Genomic DNA, 15,365 nt, shown 5'->3' with positions numbered 1-15,365 from the left:
AAGACAAAAACCCTACAAAAGATATGAGAATCTGCAAACACAAACGTCAATGGTGAGATGCTCCAAAGCAAAACATAACAGAAAGAAATCCTCAAAATAAATGCAATGAATGTGTATGTATGTGAGTAAATGCAACAGAAGACAAAAGAACGGAAAAGCTAAGAACAATGAATCCTATGGGCCCGACTCTAAGAGTGAAAAAAATAAATGCTAGACTGACCTAGGGTGTCCGAAAGGACCTAGAGACATGCTAGTCTAAGAAGGTAGCCACCATCGCGTACGTCCAGCAGCAGACCTCTGCCAAGGGAACGCCTAACGAGGTGGAGAGAAAGGTGAGATGGATGCATGAAGTGCAACAGGATCAGTACCTACAGACCAATCAGCTAGTCGCTCAAGGGTAGTGAAAGAGATGGACTACTGAGGCTGTACTCAAGCCACATGTCCAACAGCAACAACTGGTGCTAAAGGAGCAGATGAAGTAGGAGCGGAAGGCGTAGCACCACTGGACTGTGCAATCACAACGGTCTGTTGAGGCTTTTTAGGTGGAAGACCTTGGGTCTTGGAGCGATACTCCTCATCCACATAGCCGGCTCTCTGGCACTATGTGCAAAACCGGTTTTTCTTAGGAAAATGCTGCCAGATAGGTCTAGATTCTTTGGTTATATCTGGAAAGATGAGTCACCCTTTGATTGGCTTGCCTTTGCATATTGCAAGTTCTTGCCACTGGTGGTTTTTCCTCCTGAAGAAGAGACAACCAACCCCCTATGCTCTGAATAAGGCTGTGATGAGGATTTGGTAGGATGGGGAGTGGAGTACACTTGGGAATGGGCCCCAGAGTGCCCACCAGGCATACGGATAGTGTGCAAGGTGGATCCATAGGTAGGAATGGGCTGACTAGGCATGGGCTTGGTAGCCACATGAGTAACCCAAGGAGGTAGGATGGGAACACAGGGACCAAAAGATGGGAATCCCTGCGTAGGTGTAACCCAAGGAGAGTGTGAAGACGCACCATAAGCTGAGGATAGAAACCCTTGCGTTTGAGTGGTCATGTGAGATGTGAAGCTGGGGATAGTGAGAGAGGTCCCCATCACAGTCGACCCAGGAGCTATAGGTGTGCTCATTTGCTGAAAGGTGAGAGGCACTGTGTTAAAGGATAGCATTTCCCCTAATGAAGTACCATGGTGCAAAGAGGTAGAGAATGGGATAGAGAAGGAGAAGGTGCTAGGAGCAGAGATGAAAGATCCAACCCCTAGGGTATATGATGCAGATGTGGAGTGTAATTCAAGATTTTGGAAAGATGATGAGAGGTGATCAAGGTGTGATATAGAAGAGGGTGGGATGGGAGGGAAGTCAGAAGTGTGTGTGACATGCTCAAATAAAACAGAAGTTGTAGATGTACCTGAATTCCGTCTGCTAGTCATCCAGATCCTGTACCTCAAAAGAAGAAACAGGCGAGGGTTTTGATTCATACAACTCAAGAGGATTGTACAAACCTGACATTGGACATGGCTGAGATTATGAAGATGGATAGCCAGACGTTCCGAATGCCATATGTCCTCCATGATTGGAGAGGTGGCCAGCCTCACCAACCAGTCCGAATGTGGTAGCAAAACTAGTAAGAGAGGTGTAAACATCACCGTACTTGTTGCAATAGTACTCCTCAAAGTCCTCCTCTGTCATGTTAGTAAAATTTGAAATAGGAGTAGAAAAAGAAAGTGAAAGTGAAAGTGGAGTTTGTCCTCCTCACCGAGTCCATAATGCCATCTCAGGGCCTCCAGTGATGGAGAAGCATGATAGGACATCATAGGAATTGGAGAAGGTGCCTGGGATATTGTGATTCGGTTACAAGTCATATTGTGTGCCTCGCACAAAGACTAGCTCTCCACAATATCCGTAGGATACTCTTTACAAGAGCACCGGCTTTGATACTATGTGAAGAAAACTGCTAGGGTTTGCATTGAGGAAACACAAAGTGTACGACCACGACAGAAACTCAAAGAGGCAAACACAAACACAGAGAGCAAAACTCAAACCCTAAAAGCAAAACTCAAACTCAAACCCTAAACATAAAACTCAAAACTCAAACGCAAAAACTCGAACACAAACAGAAGAAGGGAGAGAGAGAACACAACTCTGAAGTGAATGAATGTCGTAAATGAATGTAAGAGTGTACAGTGTGCTCAAGGGCAGAGCAATGTCGGAGAGTGACATCCACCGGAGACGGATCCCAAGTCTCTGATCACCAATCGGAGTGTGAAGAGAGGAAGCTGCAAAACGTTGACACCAAGGGCTGCCAAAGACAGAAGCGATAGCTGCAGAATGGAGAGATGATGCCAAGAGGCTCTAGGAAGGTGCAAACTCAAGTTGTAGGATGTCAGATGATGGTGGAGATGCTAGCGATGGCAGCTTGAGGCCAAATGCAGCCTAGGAGATGGCACCAAACAGTGGGCAACAGCTGGAAGAAGGCACCAAGGCACTGCAAGGCTGGAGGGAGAGGTGGCAGCAGTCGCGAAGGCTGGACAGCTACGTGGAGGTAGACTGATGGCTGCAATTTGCACTGAAGAGTGTGAAACTTGCATAGACGGAATTGAGGCTGAATGGGGGCAGCTTGTCTATTTATAGACGTAGAAGGGTGCCCCAAAAATTAGGGTTTTTGAGAAACCACTGAAACTATTTAGGATCACTCCCCTTTTCAAGGTTTTTCATTAATTAAGAGTGTTTTTGGGCTGTTTAAGAATGCTAATCAGCTGAAAAGCGTGTTTTAGCGCAATAGGATCACCTTCAAGGAGACCCTTGACATCAACAAGAGCTTCAATAACTATTTCTTTATACTTGGGGTTCCCATAGCCTATTTTCCACTCTACCATATGGTAAACCCCAATAGTTTTGCACTCTCCCACCTTGGCTTCTCCCCCCATCCCAAAAACAGCCTTAAGAGGCCTTGTTTTTGTGATGTAGAACACCTTATTTTGCAAGAAACAAACAAAGTTCTCCCTCACCTCATCAACTTGTTTCAACACATCCTCAGCAAAATCTCAATAGTGTGATGAAGTGTGTCCCCAAAAGGATTCTATTAACTTGCTTCATGGAGCCTTTCACAATCCCTTGATAATGTCATCTCCCCTCTTGCCATTCACCCTCAACCTCACGTCCTCCCTCTTCACTCTTTCCAACAAACTCTTCTTTTTAGGTCGCATGCATCCTTGTAATCTTCCTTTCCTCTTCACATTTTTCTAGCAAACATCTTGGTAGCTTGCTTCTACAAGTCCTTGGTGGAACCATTGGCAACATCTCCTTCCTATACCATGTACCCTCAACCTGACCTGTAAGCTTGGAAGGAAATCTAAGTCTCTCCAATGAACATCTTTACTTTTAAGCATGGAATCTCTCATATGAACCTGTTTACTGTTAAGGTTCCAACATACTTTAGAACAAAGACTTTTGGCTTTAGATTGTCCAGGCACTGCATAGGATCCCAAAACCCACTAAAAGTGGGGCCCCAAGTACTACTTGAATTTCTTTAATTGTTGGATAAAAAGATGCAACTGGAGCAGCCTGTCAACTGGACTGAGCAGGCAACAAGCTTGAACACTTAAACTGAAGTTCGGGTAATACTGCACAGTGGATACTACTACAATGAGACCTGGCACTATGCTGGAGTGAGAAGCTGATGATGCTATTCCATGAATGATGCGCTAAGGTCAGCTCAGCCGAAAAACATAGCAAAGGATAGCAACTTTGGATGAGATTCAGTTGAAACTTGGATACACATCCACTAAAAGTCCAAGCAAAAAGAGGACAGAAATCTACCAAGAATGGGCCACTGGGCCTTTTAGGCACAATATATATTTGTAACTCAAGTCGCTCTGTTACTAATAGAAACATAGTTTGCAGAAAATAAGCCATTGTAAAACTCACAAACATACTACATTTAAACAAGCATATATTCCAAATACATATCGGCACACACTTTAGTTGCATCTAAAATGTGCTTGAAACCTTCCATAATGTAAACCATCAAAAACCAGTGAACTGGATTTCATTTGCAACTCAAAATTTGATTATACTGAATGTCAAGACCATAATGTTACCTTCACAAGCTTGATTTTTCTCTCTTTCCGAAATGGTCTATTTGTGCAAGAATTGTCACAACAACAGCTCTTGGAACAGCTTATTGACTGTGCTCTATAGACAACAAGCAAGAGCATCTTATCTTTCTGGAAATCTGAAACGCCTCCTAGAGTTCTATTGAACAACTAACTGTTTATGATGGCATGATGCTAAATTATGTATTTTCAATCTTCCAAAAAGACCAACTTTTTATCAAGTTATCTTGTAAATTTTAACAGACACATCATGTGGGAACTCTTTTTAAGAGCTCAAATTTCTAAGAAGCTCTCAGTTTTTACTGTGCAAGAGGTGTCAGACCGTTTGACATGTGCATGTACCAAATTGATTCAACTGGCAGCTGCAGAATGGTTGGCTAATTTGATCCCTCCTCCAACTCTTGTGCAAGCATTTTGTGATTTTGTAGAGCAGTAATAGCTGATTGCAGGCACTTGCTGTTATAAGAATGATGGCTGTGGCTCTTTTCTGTCAACTTATTTTGAGTCTGTTACATTTTGATATGACTGAGTAAAATGAGTGAATACCTTCAAAGGTACGGAACCAACGAATGCTACAGCTTTGATGAAATAAGTGACAACATACCATTCTATTTTAGTGTTAATGATGCTTGCTTGTCACTTAACAGTGCAACCATTTGTCTGCTACCAAAGTTGCAACCAATCTCCACAACTTAACAAGCATGCAGTGCTCTTTCAAATTCTAGAAACGTCCCTTCCTCCTTTCTCCTCTGTCCTCCTGCACCCCTCCCTCACTCCCTCTCTCTGGAGAACACAATGCCCTTGGCCAGAAAGAACCTGCCCATTACCACACACTATCAAAAGAGAATGCAGACCATCATGGTCAAACCTCAAGGCTCAGTTTCAGCACTCCCCTTACCAAGTTGAAGTTTCTAGTTCATGAAGCTGTCCTTAGATGTTGGCCTTGACTTTCTAGATCTTCACTTCCTAGGCTATAAACAAAGTTATTTTCTTTGTTCTCATAGGTCATTTTGGCATTTTGAAGATGTTAATGCAACTTCCTAACCTGTTGGTTTTTGTGAGAAATCTAGCTAGCCCATAGAGCAGCCAGCCCAAGGTGTATTAGCTTTTTACTTCTACCGCTTATTACATTATTTGTTCTTTTTCAGGGGTAAAAAAATAGCTCTCTCTTTTTTTCTCCCTCCCTCTCTCTCTCGAAATGCACACCTGCATTCACAGTAGTCTCCACATTCAGATGTGCAATGACATCCAACCCCATCATCAGCATCATCACGTTTTTTCTTTACAAAAAACATATCTGTTTAAATCAAGGATCAGGATTTACAAGTGAGGCAGCGTTTCCAAAGTATAAGCAGCCTCTCAACTATGACACTGTAGACAGCTCTATACTTATGTACAAATCATGGCTTATGTATGAATAAGGACAAAGATGAAAGGATACTGCGACGTATCTGGACATAAGGAGCTGGCTCAAACCCTGTGCCAGCGACCTCCTCTTGTATTTTGGTATCTATGCTAAACTCCGTATTGACATAGGGTACAGGTAAACGTTGAAAAATCTCCTGTCATACAACAAAACCTCTATCAGATGCTGAATTCAGCCAATTTTTTGTCTCATTACACAAACAACTCTGACAAACTAAAAAAGACATCTTGTCAGTACATTGCAAAATCTATTTAGTAATTTGTCTCACCTTTGTATCACTTGTCCTTGCCTTGTGCTGCAGCAGGTTCAGTTCATAAACTCTGTCTCAGAAGAAAAGATTATATGGAAGCTTCAAGCTACCGCACCTCCCTCTCTCCCTCCTTCAATGAAGGGTTTTTGTTGTTAGGCAGACCTCTAGTTCTTAGTTTTTGTACAACGTTCATAAATGCAATGTCTACTTGGGAAAGGATATGAATTAGAAATATAACACTTTGTAAGCTTGCCAGTCTCCTAGGTCTTACAACCTTTCAAAGGGAGGCCTAATACAACCACAACCTGGGAGATATAAAAGCCCTCAAGTGAAACCGATCCGTAGAGACTGATGTGTATCACAAAAGTGCTGAAAAATGATGCAACTGAGGGAATATGAACAGTGTGGAATTTTGCAGAGCTATGCTGAAAGAGTAGCACAGCCAACCACCACAACCAAGTGAGTACAGACAGCATAGGCTTGCAGTACTCCTAAACAGTAGCCCACAACCACAAGCAAAGACCAATGCAGACCAAGAAAAGAGAACTGGATCCACTTTGCTGGGCCAGAGGATCTAGGGTGCTGTTACACCTCTGGTGCCAGCTTATCCAAAAGTAAGGGTGAAATCAAACTTTAAGACTGCTTTTTTGCAAATTGGGGTTGTTCATCTTCAGATGGTCACAGATATACTTACATGGGATCAAGCTTCACAAACAAAGTTGCTTTGAAAGAGTCCTGAGGTAATCAACTGAGATGGAGCACATTTATAGCTTAAGATGATCTAAGGCTGTTTAAGGTCACCATACACATTCTATTGCCACAAGGCTATAAAACAGTCACCAATGTACACAATGATGAAGCTGTGAGCTCTTGACATTTGCCAATTAGCTACAACATACTCCACATTTTTCTTTATGAATTGACATATGGACATGGTTTATGCTTGCAGGGTTACACTGATTTTGACTAGGCAAGAGATCCTGACACCTGACGTTCCCATGGCAGATACCTCTTTTCCTTGGGAATGGCTCCCATTTCTTGGTCAAGCCGTAGGCAAGAGACGGTGGCAGATTCCTCGGCGGCAAAGGCTGAGTATAGGGCTCTCTTCCATGGTACCACTAAGGCCATGTATCTGAGGGAGCTTGCTAGCTGCGCTTCAGTTCCCCTGTGATTCTTCTGCAGTTGTCTACTGCGACAACCAAAGTACCATTGCCCTTGCGGGCAACCCGATCATCACCTCTTGGACGCGGCATATGGGAGTCCACTTCCACTTCACCAAAAAGCAAGTTGAGCTAGGCACCATTCACCTAGAGTTTGTGCCTTCAAGCGACAATTTTGCAGACATTGTGACCAAAGTGGTCACTCCACCAATCCTACAGTACATCCTACCTTGGATTGGCTTGGGTCCACCCTCCTCTACTTCTTTAGATTGATGGGGAGAGGGTGCTTTCCTCTTGCTTCTCCCTCTAGTTTGAGAGGGGGCGGTTTCTTCTCTTGCTCAATGACAGTGATGATGTTTACAGTTTAGCTTTGGACATTTCAGACATCTTTCAAGAAAATCACCATGTTGCAATTCGCAATATGTGCGTGTATAGGAAGCCAAAGGATTCGACACTCAAGCCTTAACAAAATTTTTAGGTTAAACAATCAGCCATAACTTTCACCCCTTTTTTCCATCAGACTGCTGATCAGCATTGCATGCAAAGGTTGTGTTGAATGGAACAAATATGATCTTACATTAATGTGGTAATGTGCATTCCCTCTAGACAATGAATACTAAATAAGTAAAATGACTAGTGAATCTCTTATCCAGACCAAAATCATGATTTTATCAAGAGCGGTTCAACTTCTCATCTAGACAGCAAGCAAACTAGCTCCTCATGTAGGACTAACCGATCTCTCATTTAGATTGGCAACGGAACTTCATTGTAACAGGGGAAGAAAAGTAACAAGAAGAGCCTTTACCTTGCTTTCAAGCCTCCAATCATGAGGATGCCGCCAACAAATGATGCCATGTTTATCATTTATATGCAAAACATGCTCTGGAAATGCCATGCATTTCTTATGGGCTGCTACAATGCACCTTTCACAGTGCAGGATCCTTGATCGGTTTTGAAGACCACAAGCCATACAAACCTGCAAATTGTGTTTACCCTTACATGAAATATTAAGACCATCTCTGAAGGTTATGACTGTATAGTTTGATAAGTAGACCAGCAGATTGTATGAAAAATGCTTTACTGTTTTGTATGACCTAATTTGAAGGTTGTTCATGTTGTTATGCACCAAATCCAAACATAAATTGCCCAGAATATATCTCAATGAACACACATCTAATATTGTATATATGCATGCTTATCCCTTATGCTAGAAAATCCTGCAATTTCTGCTCACAAAGTTTTATCATAAAAGTTTGGTACTTTATCATATCCAGAGAAAAGGTCAAGCCAAGATTTAACATCAATCAATCGACCTGTGCAGATTCTACAACAGAGCCTTTCTGATTCACATAAGGAGATGTGGACTCCATCAAAGCAAGAAGCAGCTGGTAAAGTCTATTTCTTTAAAGCCCTTCTAATCTGATGTTTTACCTTTTCTAACCATGACAAAGGAAATTCCTGCAAAATCATTTACAAGACAAGTGGAAAAATACATTAACATGTACAAATGTGCGTATGAGGGGGATAAGCAATTACATGTTGAGGGCAAACAAAATGTCCACTCTTTCGAAAAACTGATTCCTTTAAGGTACGAGCACATGAACGATGGTAACTTCTACAGCATCCTTTGTGGCTACAATTGACCAGATCATTTGAAATAACCACCTTCTTGCAGATAAAACATTCCACCTGTCACTTCCAAAAACAAAAAAGAAGTTTCAAGCTGATTCTTCAATACCATTTAACAGTAAACTCATTTTGTCCCCTTGAGATAGGGAAATACACTCTTTCGAAAAGGAAAAGCTGTTATAATAGCATTTATAAAGATGTTTGTTTCAAGTCCATTTCATACCTTTTCCAAACACTATTTTAACTTTCATTTTGTGTAAAAGTCCGTTCTTTCTGAAACTAGGGAACTAGCCTGAAAGAAAATAAGATATGCAGCCGTTGGTAGTAATACATAAAGAGTCATGTGGATTCTGGGCAATCTGACATAAAGCAGCCTAATGAGAGACCTTATGAGCTCTTCATTTGGGTTCCTCACATAACCTTGGTGAGTTCTATTGGCTGTCTTCTAGGGATAGACATTACTTCAAGAAGCTAGCTCCCCCTTAACTGGATGACAACAAACTCTCTCCTTCCATGGGAGATGGGAAAGGCTGCAGGGTGGTTCTGAGAGAATAAATAACATATACAGCCATTGGTAGTAATACATGAAGAGTCGTATGGATTCTGGGCAATGTGACATAAAGCAGCCTAACCAGAGACCTTATGAGCTCTTCATTTGGGTTCCTCGCATAACCTTGGTGAGTTCTATTGGCTGTCTTCTAATGATAGGCATTACTTCAAGAAGCCAGTTCCCCTTTAATTGAAGGACAACAAAACACCCTCCTTCCATGTGAGATGGGAAATGCAGCAGAGTGGTTCTGAGAGAATGGGAAGGAGAGACGTTTCTTGTGGCCATGGGATTCGGGTACATTCTTTCACCTAGCCCCTCGTATGATCTGGCTCCGGCACTATAGCCTACCAAATTGGTTATTCACAACAATTTATAGTGTGCTTGATTGCTCTTTATTGGACCTTCTTTATGTTACATCAGTACCTTAGGAATTTCTCTGAGGTGTCATTCATACAATTTTCTTTTCTCTGAAACATCGTTGAATCATGAGGAGATGCATCTTTTCCAAAACTTCATTTGATCACGAGGAGATGCAACCTAACCGAGGCGAATCTAGCCTTGGACGTGATTGTTCAGCAGAGATTCAGACACAAGCTTGGGACCATTCACTCGAATAGCCATAGGAAAGCTTTGCTAGTCAAGCTAATTGTTAGAGGTTTTCCTCCATATAGCTACTACGTTGAAGAATCGAGTTTAGATCATGGAAGCAGAAAACGACCCAAAACAGCTTCCAAAGGGACCCGAAACGATGAAATGTGTGAACCCCAATACAACATGCATTTCCACTTCCAAAATGTTTTATGTTTTTTAATAGCATGTGATGTTTCCTCATGTCAAAAACGTTTCAAGATAGGCATTTCCCACATTAACACAAACCTTGAAATATTTTTAAATATAACGGCTACTGAGATAATTTTTTAAGACTTTATTCTAGAAAATCAAATATGTCTTGGACATCTTGTTTAAGGTAGTCTCAGCCCCACGTTTTGGGTTGTTTCAGTTTGCACTACATTTCATGATGGCACCTTTTGGACTATCACAAGCTATTTTTGCCTACCTATCTCATTCTTCTTATTATCCACCTTACCCCTCTTCACCTCATAGTTCCTCCTCCTTGTCAACTAAGCATGCATTTATTGATAAGACTCCTTTTAAAGGGTTTAACTACACTACTTGGTCAAATCTGATGAAGCAGGTTCTTGACTCATGGAATGTGTGGGACATTGTATAGGGGCTAGAACCCCAACCAGACCCTCTTCTCGTTCCATACAAGGTTGTCTATTCTTGGAAGGCTAAAAACACCTCCACCATCATTGAGTTGATGTAGGCAAGGATTACTCTCAAAGTTTCACTCTCAACTACAACATTTTGGCCTTGCATCAAAGCAGTGGGAACACTTGACTGACCATTATGTGGCTCATGATAGGACTTGTCATATAAATCTCAACCATGAGCTCCAAGAATTTAGGATCACTCGCCAAGATGACCTTAAGGTCAAGTTGACTCAATATCGGCACTTACTCGTTGAGTTCTCCACAATAGAGGCTCCTAAGTTTCCTATGACAAGGTCACATTGTTCCTTAACAAGCTACCAAAGAAATACTCCAATTTCATTCAACAAGTGATTTCATAGCCAACCACAAGCGCATCACAAGGGCACTCCCAATCTACTCTCAAACCCAAGTCGTAGAATGTACCTAAGAAAAATAGGTATTGCAACACTATCAAACAAATGGCCATTTCATGATGAGTATTGATCAAAGGCAAGAGGCACCCAACCAAAACCTAAGAATCAAACCCCCCCTCCTTAGTCAAGTAACCCCAACAAGGAAGGCAAGGTAGTGGCAACCAAAATCAAGGGCAATGGAGGACTCAAACCCACACTACCAATTAGCCATCATAACCAATTTTGTTTTTAACTCCAAAGGGCATGTCTGACTGGTCTCCTACACCACAAGCACACCTCATCTCTATAGAGACATCAAAGGATGCGAGCTTGGTACATATTCGCAAGTTATCTCTTGACAGGGAAACCTCATCTCTGTAGAGACATCAAAGGATGCGAGCTTGGTCCATATTCGCAAGTTACCTCTTGACAAGGCAACCAACAAAGGCCTACTCTACCCAACCCAACATATCTTCTCCTGTCTAGATTGTGGATAGTGCAACCATCCATCACATGACCCCCCATTCAGAACATTTTGGTTGCTCAAGCCCTTGCAACCAAGAATGTCCGATGTGATAACAACGCCTTGGTCAAGATCCATGGTCTAGGTAGAGCCAGTGTTGATTCTAACACGGCCAAGATCTTGCTTCACTGGATGATGTGTATTATATCCCCTAGTTTGGGGTGAAACTTTTATCCATTTAGCAACTTTGCTGATCCGGGCAAGCAATTTCTTTTACTACGACCACTGTGAGGTCATAGGCTCCCAAACCAATTTAGTGATTATTCGCAGCAAGGCACAATCTAGTGGCCTCTATATGATGACCCAGTTCCTCTCCTAGTTAACTGTTGAGGACTCATAAGTTCCACTATTTTTTAGCATTAGCCACCACACAAGAGCCTATGAACAATGAGTCTAGCATTTCCGCTTTCGATACCTTGGATATGACCCGCTCTATGAACTATCATGCTAGCAAATGGTTGAGGGCCTTCCATGCTTAAAACTGTCCAAGGATGTCTATAGAGACTCAGCTTGGAAAACAGCATTGCATGCCACTTCCTTAATAGACCACACAAAGAGCTAAGCAACACTTTAAATCAATTCACATCAATCTTTGGGAGCCAACATCCACTACCACCCTAAATACTTCTTTTTTATTATGGAAGACCATTCGAGATATATATGGGTATATCTTTTAAAGCATAAATCTCATGCCTTCACATATTTCTCTGCTTGGATGCGTCTTGTATAAATTAGATTAGTCGTCGTATCAGAACCATGAGGAGTGATAGCAATGGTGAGTTTTACATCCCACAAGTTTTTTGAGTTCTTACATGAGCAAGCATCTCTCGCTAGCTTTATCTATACAAACTCCCCCTCTCAAAATGGAGTTATAGGGCATAGGAACCAAACTATGATGAACATGGCACGGGCTATGTTGTTTGCAGCAAAGCTCACTAAGCATCTATGAACTAAGGTTGTTAACACATTAGTGTACATCCTCAACCTACTGCACAATAGTCCCTCAAAAGACCCCCTTTGAGGCATTTTTTGGCACTCAACCTCTCATTTCCCAGTTCAAAGTCTTGGAGCACCTTACCTATACACACACGCCTAATGATAAGATAGGAAAGCTAGATCCTCAACTTAATCCATTGATCTTTATAGGATACTCCTCCAAGTCAAAAGCCTATTACTTATTTAATCCTTGAACAAACAAGGTGATTACCCAAAGAGATGTAGTTTTTTACGAGAGAGATATAGTGCAACTCACTACAGTTCCCTCCAACACCAATTCCTCAACCTATTTCATCAAAGATGGTGTCATTTGAGCCAAGTCTACTACTCACTCTTGACCCACCTATTGAGACTTCCACTTTTAAGCCTCCTCCTAGAGACTCATTACCTCGCTAGTACCAATAAACCATGCAAGATTTAAGGATCCTTCCATCGAATCCCATCCCAACGGGCCCAAGAAGATTTGTCAGCTTGCACCTACTCCCTCAATTGTGTCTATCTTTATGGCAAATCGCATAGCGCATTTGGAGTCACAGAGTTAGCAAGAGACTCTTAAGCATTCAAAGTGCCATGAAGCCATGGAAAATAAGTTTGACAGCACTAACCAAAGTGAAACTTGGACGTTAGTGGATCATCCAAGCCATAACAAGATCATTGGAACTATGTGGATCTTTAGGACCAAAATGAAAGCTCATTGAGCTTTGGATAAATACAAGGCTCACCTTGTAGTGTTTGAAAAAAGCATGGCATTAATTAGGAGAATACCTTCGCATCCATAATGCAATTGGCATCATTCCATCTATTAGTTGCATGGCCACTCACCGTAGCTAACTGATTGATCAAATGGATATCAAAAGTGGCTTTTTGAATGGTTATCTAGAGGAGAAAGTCTATGTGGAGCAACCTCTCGGAACTTTTCAAGCAGACCGCAGAGATAAAGTCTTTTTTTTTCACAAGGCTCATTACAAGCTAAAGCAAGCACCGTGATCATGGTTCCATAAAATGGAGGAGTTTGTTCAAACTCATGTTAGAGTGCAGCGATGTGGAAGCGTAGCACAAAGACTAAGAGAGAGTAAACACAGAGAGAAGAGAGAGAGAGAAAAGGAGACAATGTAAACGCAAAAAATCTGCAATGTAGTATGCTGTATAAGAGTGCAGAAATATACATGGGGGCAGAGGAAATATCTGTGTGTGTCTCCGACTTGATGACATCGATCTCTGTCATCCCGAGCACAGTCTGTCTCAACCAACAGATTTCAAGATTAGAATCTAAATAATGTGTCAACAAAGTGTTGGAGGACTGCTATATAAAACAGAAAGAAAAGGCATAAAAATGACCAGGTCGGCTGCAATAAATGCAGCCAACTGCAATAAAATAATGTCAAATTACTATCCGACTACACTGCTCTCGACTACAGGCTGCCACGTGTTACCTGCGCACGCAGACTGCTGACGTGTCCTCTGTCGTATGCTGTATACTGTTGAATCAAACCCTAACTGTGCAAAAAACCTAACACAGCCTATCCAGGGGATGACTCTACCTCTAACACCCCCTCTCAGATCCTGGACGAGGCATCAGACTGAGGGATCTAGAATGTTGCTAAAGAAGAGCCTGGGGAAGCACCTTCATGAACAAATCTGCAAGATTATCCTCCATCTTGCAGTTTTCCACATCAATGGTCCAATCTAGAAGCTTCTCCCAAATGAACTGATACTAGATCTCAATGTGCTTTGTCCGGGCATGGAATACAAGATTCCGCACCAAGGCAATGCAACCCTCATTGTCGCACCGCAAAAGAGTAGGAGGAGTCTGGGGGCAGTCAAGCTCCTCCAACAATCTTTGAAGCCACACAACCTCACACAGGGTGGAAGACACAGCCCGATACTCCGCCTCAGTAGAAGAAAAGCCTATCGTGGGCTGCTTCTTGCTACTCCAAGAAATAACACCTATACCCAAGTTAAAACAATAGCCTGTAGTAGACCGTCGGTGGTCCACATCGCCAGCCCAATCCGAGTCACTCCAACCTACAAGAACCAAATCTGAAGCATCTGTACCTACTGGATAAGAAATCCCTAAGTCAAAGGTCCCCCTCAAATATCGAAGAATCCTCAGGGCGGCCTGCGAATGCACCTGTTTGGGTTCAGTCATGAACCCCGCCAAAAGACCCATAGCAAAACAAAGGTCAACACGAGTGTTAAGAAGCCAAATCAAGAACCCAATCAACTAACGGTGGCGGGAAGCATCCATCACGGGAGAATCTGCGTGTGAAGTGGACTTCCAGTTCAGATCCATAGGAGTAGTAATGGGCCGACAAGTCTCCATCTCAAAAGTCACCAAGAGCTCTTGAATGTACCTCTGCTGAGAGATGAAAATCCCCCTCTAAGAGTGATAAATCTCGTGACCCAAGAAAAAATGAAAAGGCCCCAAATCCGTCATCTTGAATGTCTGATGTAAAGTTGTCTTAGTCTCGTGGACCTTCTGTGCATGATCCCCTATCAAAATCAAATCATCAACATACAACACAAACAACACACGACCAACCTCTGAAGTGTGCACATAAAGCTGTGGATCAGCCTTGGAGCGCCAATATCCCAACTTCGACTGAAGAAACGAGTCAATCTTCTCGTTCCATGCACGTGGAGCCTGCTTGAGGCCATACAAGGCCTTCTTCAACCTGTAAACTTTCCCATCCGAGGATCCAAAGCCAGGAGGTTGTTATACATAGATCTCCTCCTACAAGTCACCATTCAAAAATGCCAACTTCACATCCAACTGATAGACAGGCCATCTCCTATAGCCAACCAAGGCAAGAACAGCTCAAATAGTCACCATACAAGCAATGGGGGCAAAAGCATCATGGAAATCAATGCCTGGGCGCTGAGCAAAACCTTTAGCAACAAGGTGAGCCTCGTGCTTGTCCAAAGAACCATCGCTAAGATACTTGGTCTTGAAGACCCACTTGACACGAATCACCTTCTTGTGAGAGGGACAAGGCACAAGAGACCAAGTGTCATTCCTCTCAATAGCCTCCAACTCGGCTTCCATAGCCTTCCACCAA

At 42.4% G+C, this 15,365-nt stretch overlaps 1 protein-coding gene across 1 annotated transcript in view; it reads right to left on the bottom strand.

Annotated features, from left to right (window-relative positions):
* LOC148020145 (uncharacterized) overlaps positions 1-15,365 on the bottom strand; it is a 73,018-nt gene that overhangs the window by 30,751 nt on the left and 26,902 nt on the right. Inside the window, exons 2-7 of the mRNA XM_087700430.1 lie at positions 8,479-8,631; positions 7,748-7,918; positions 5,801-5,827; positions 5,548-5,668; positions 5,313-5,403; positions 4,092-4,185 (exon numbers count right to left, since the gene is read on the bottom strand). Coding sequence (XP_087556556.1) covers positions 4,092-4,185; positions 5,313-5,403; positions 5,548-5,668; positions 5,801-5,827; positions 7,748-7,918; positions 8,479-8,631 — 657 coding nt within the window. The remainder of the gene's footprint in view (positions 1-4,091; positions 4,186-5,312; positions 5,404-5,547; positions 5,669-5,800; positions 5,828-7,747; positions 7,919-8,478; positions 8,632-15,365) is intronic.

Source organism: Lygodium microphyllum, chromosome 19, assembly GCF_053477565.2.
Source record: "Lygodium microphyllum isolate KBCC chromosome 19, Lygodium_microphyllum_v1.1.10, whole genome shotgun sequence".
Taxonomy (NCBI): Eukaryota; Viridiplantae; Streptophyta; class Polypodiopsida; order Schizaeales; family Lygodiaceae; genus Lygodium; species Lygodium microphyllum.
Note: the sequence above shows the minus strand (reverse complement) of the source record. Positions and strands in the feature narration are given on the sequence as shown.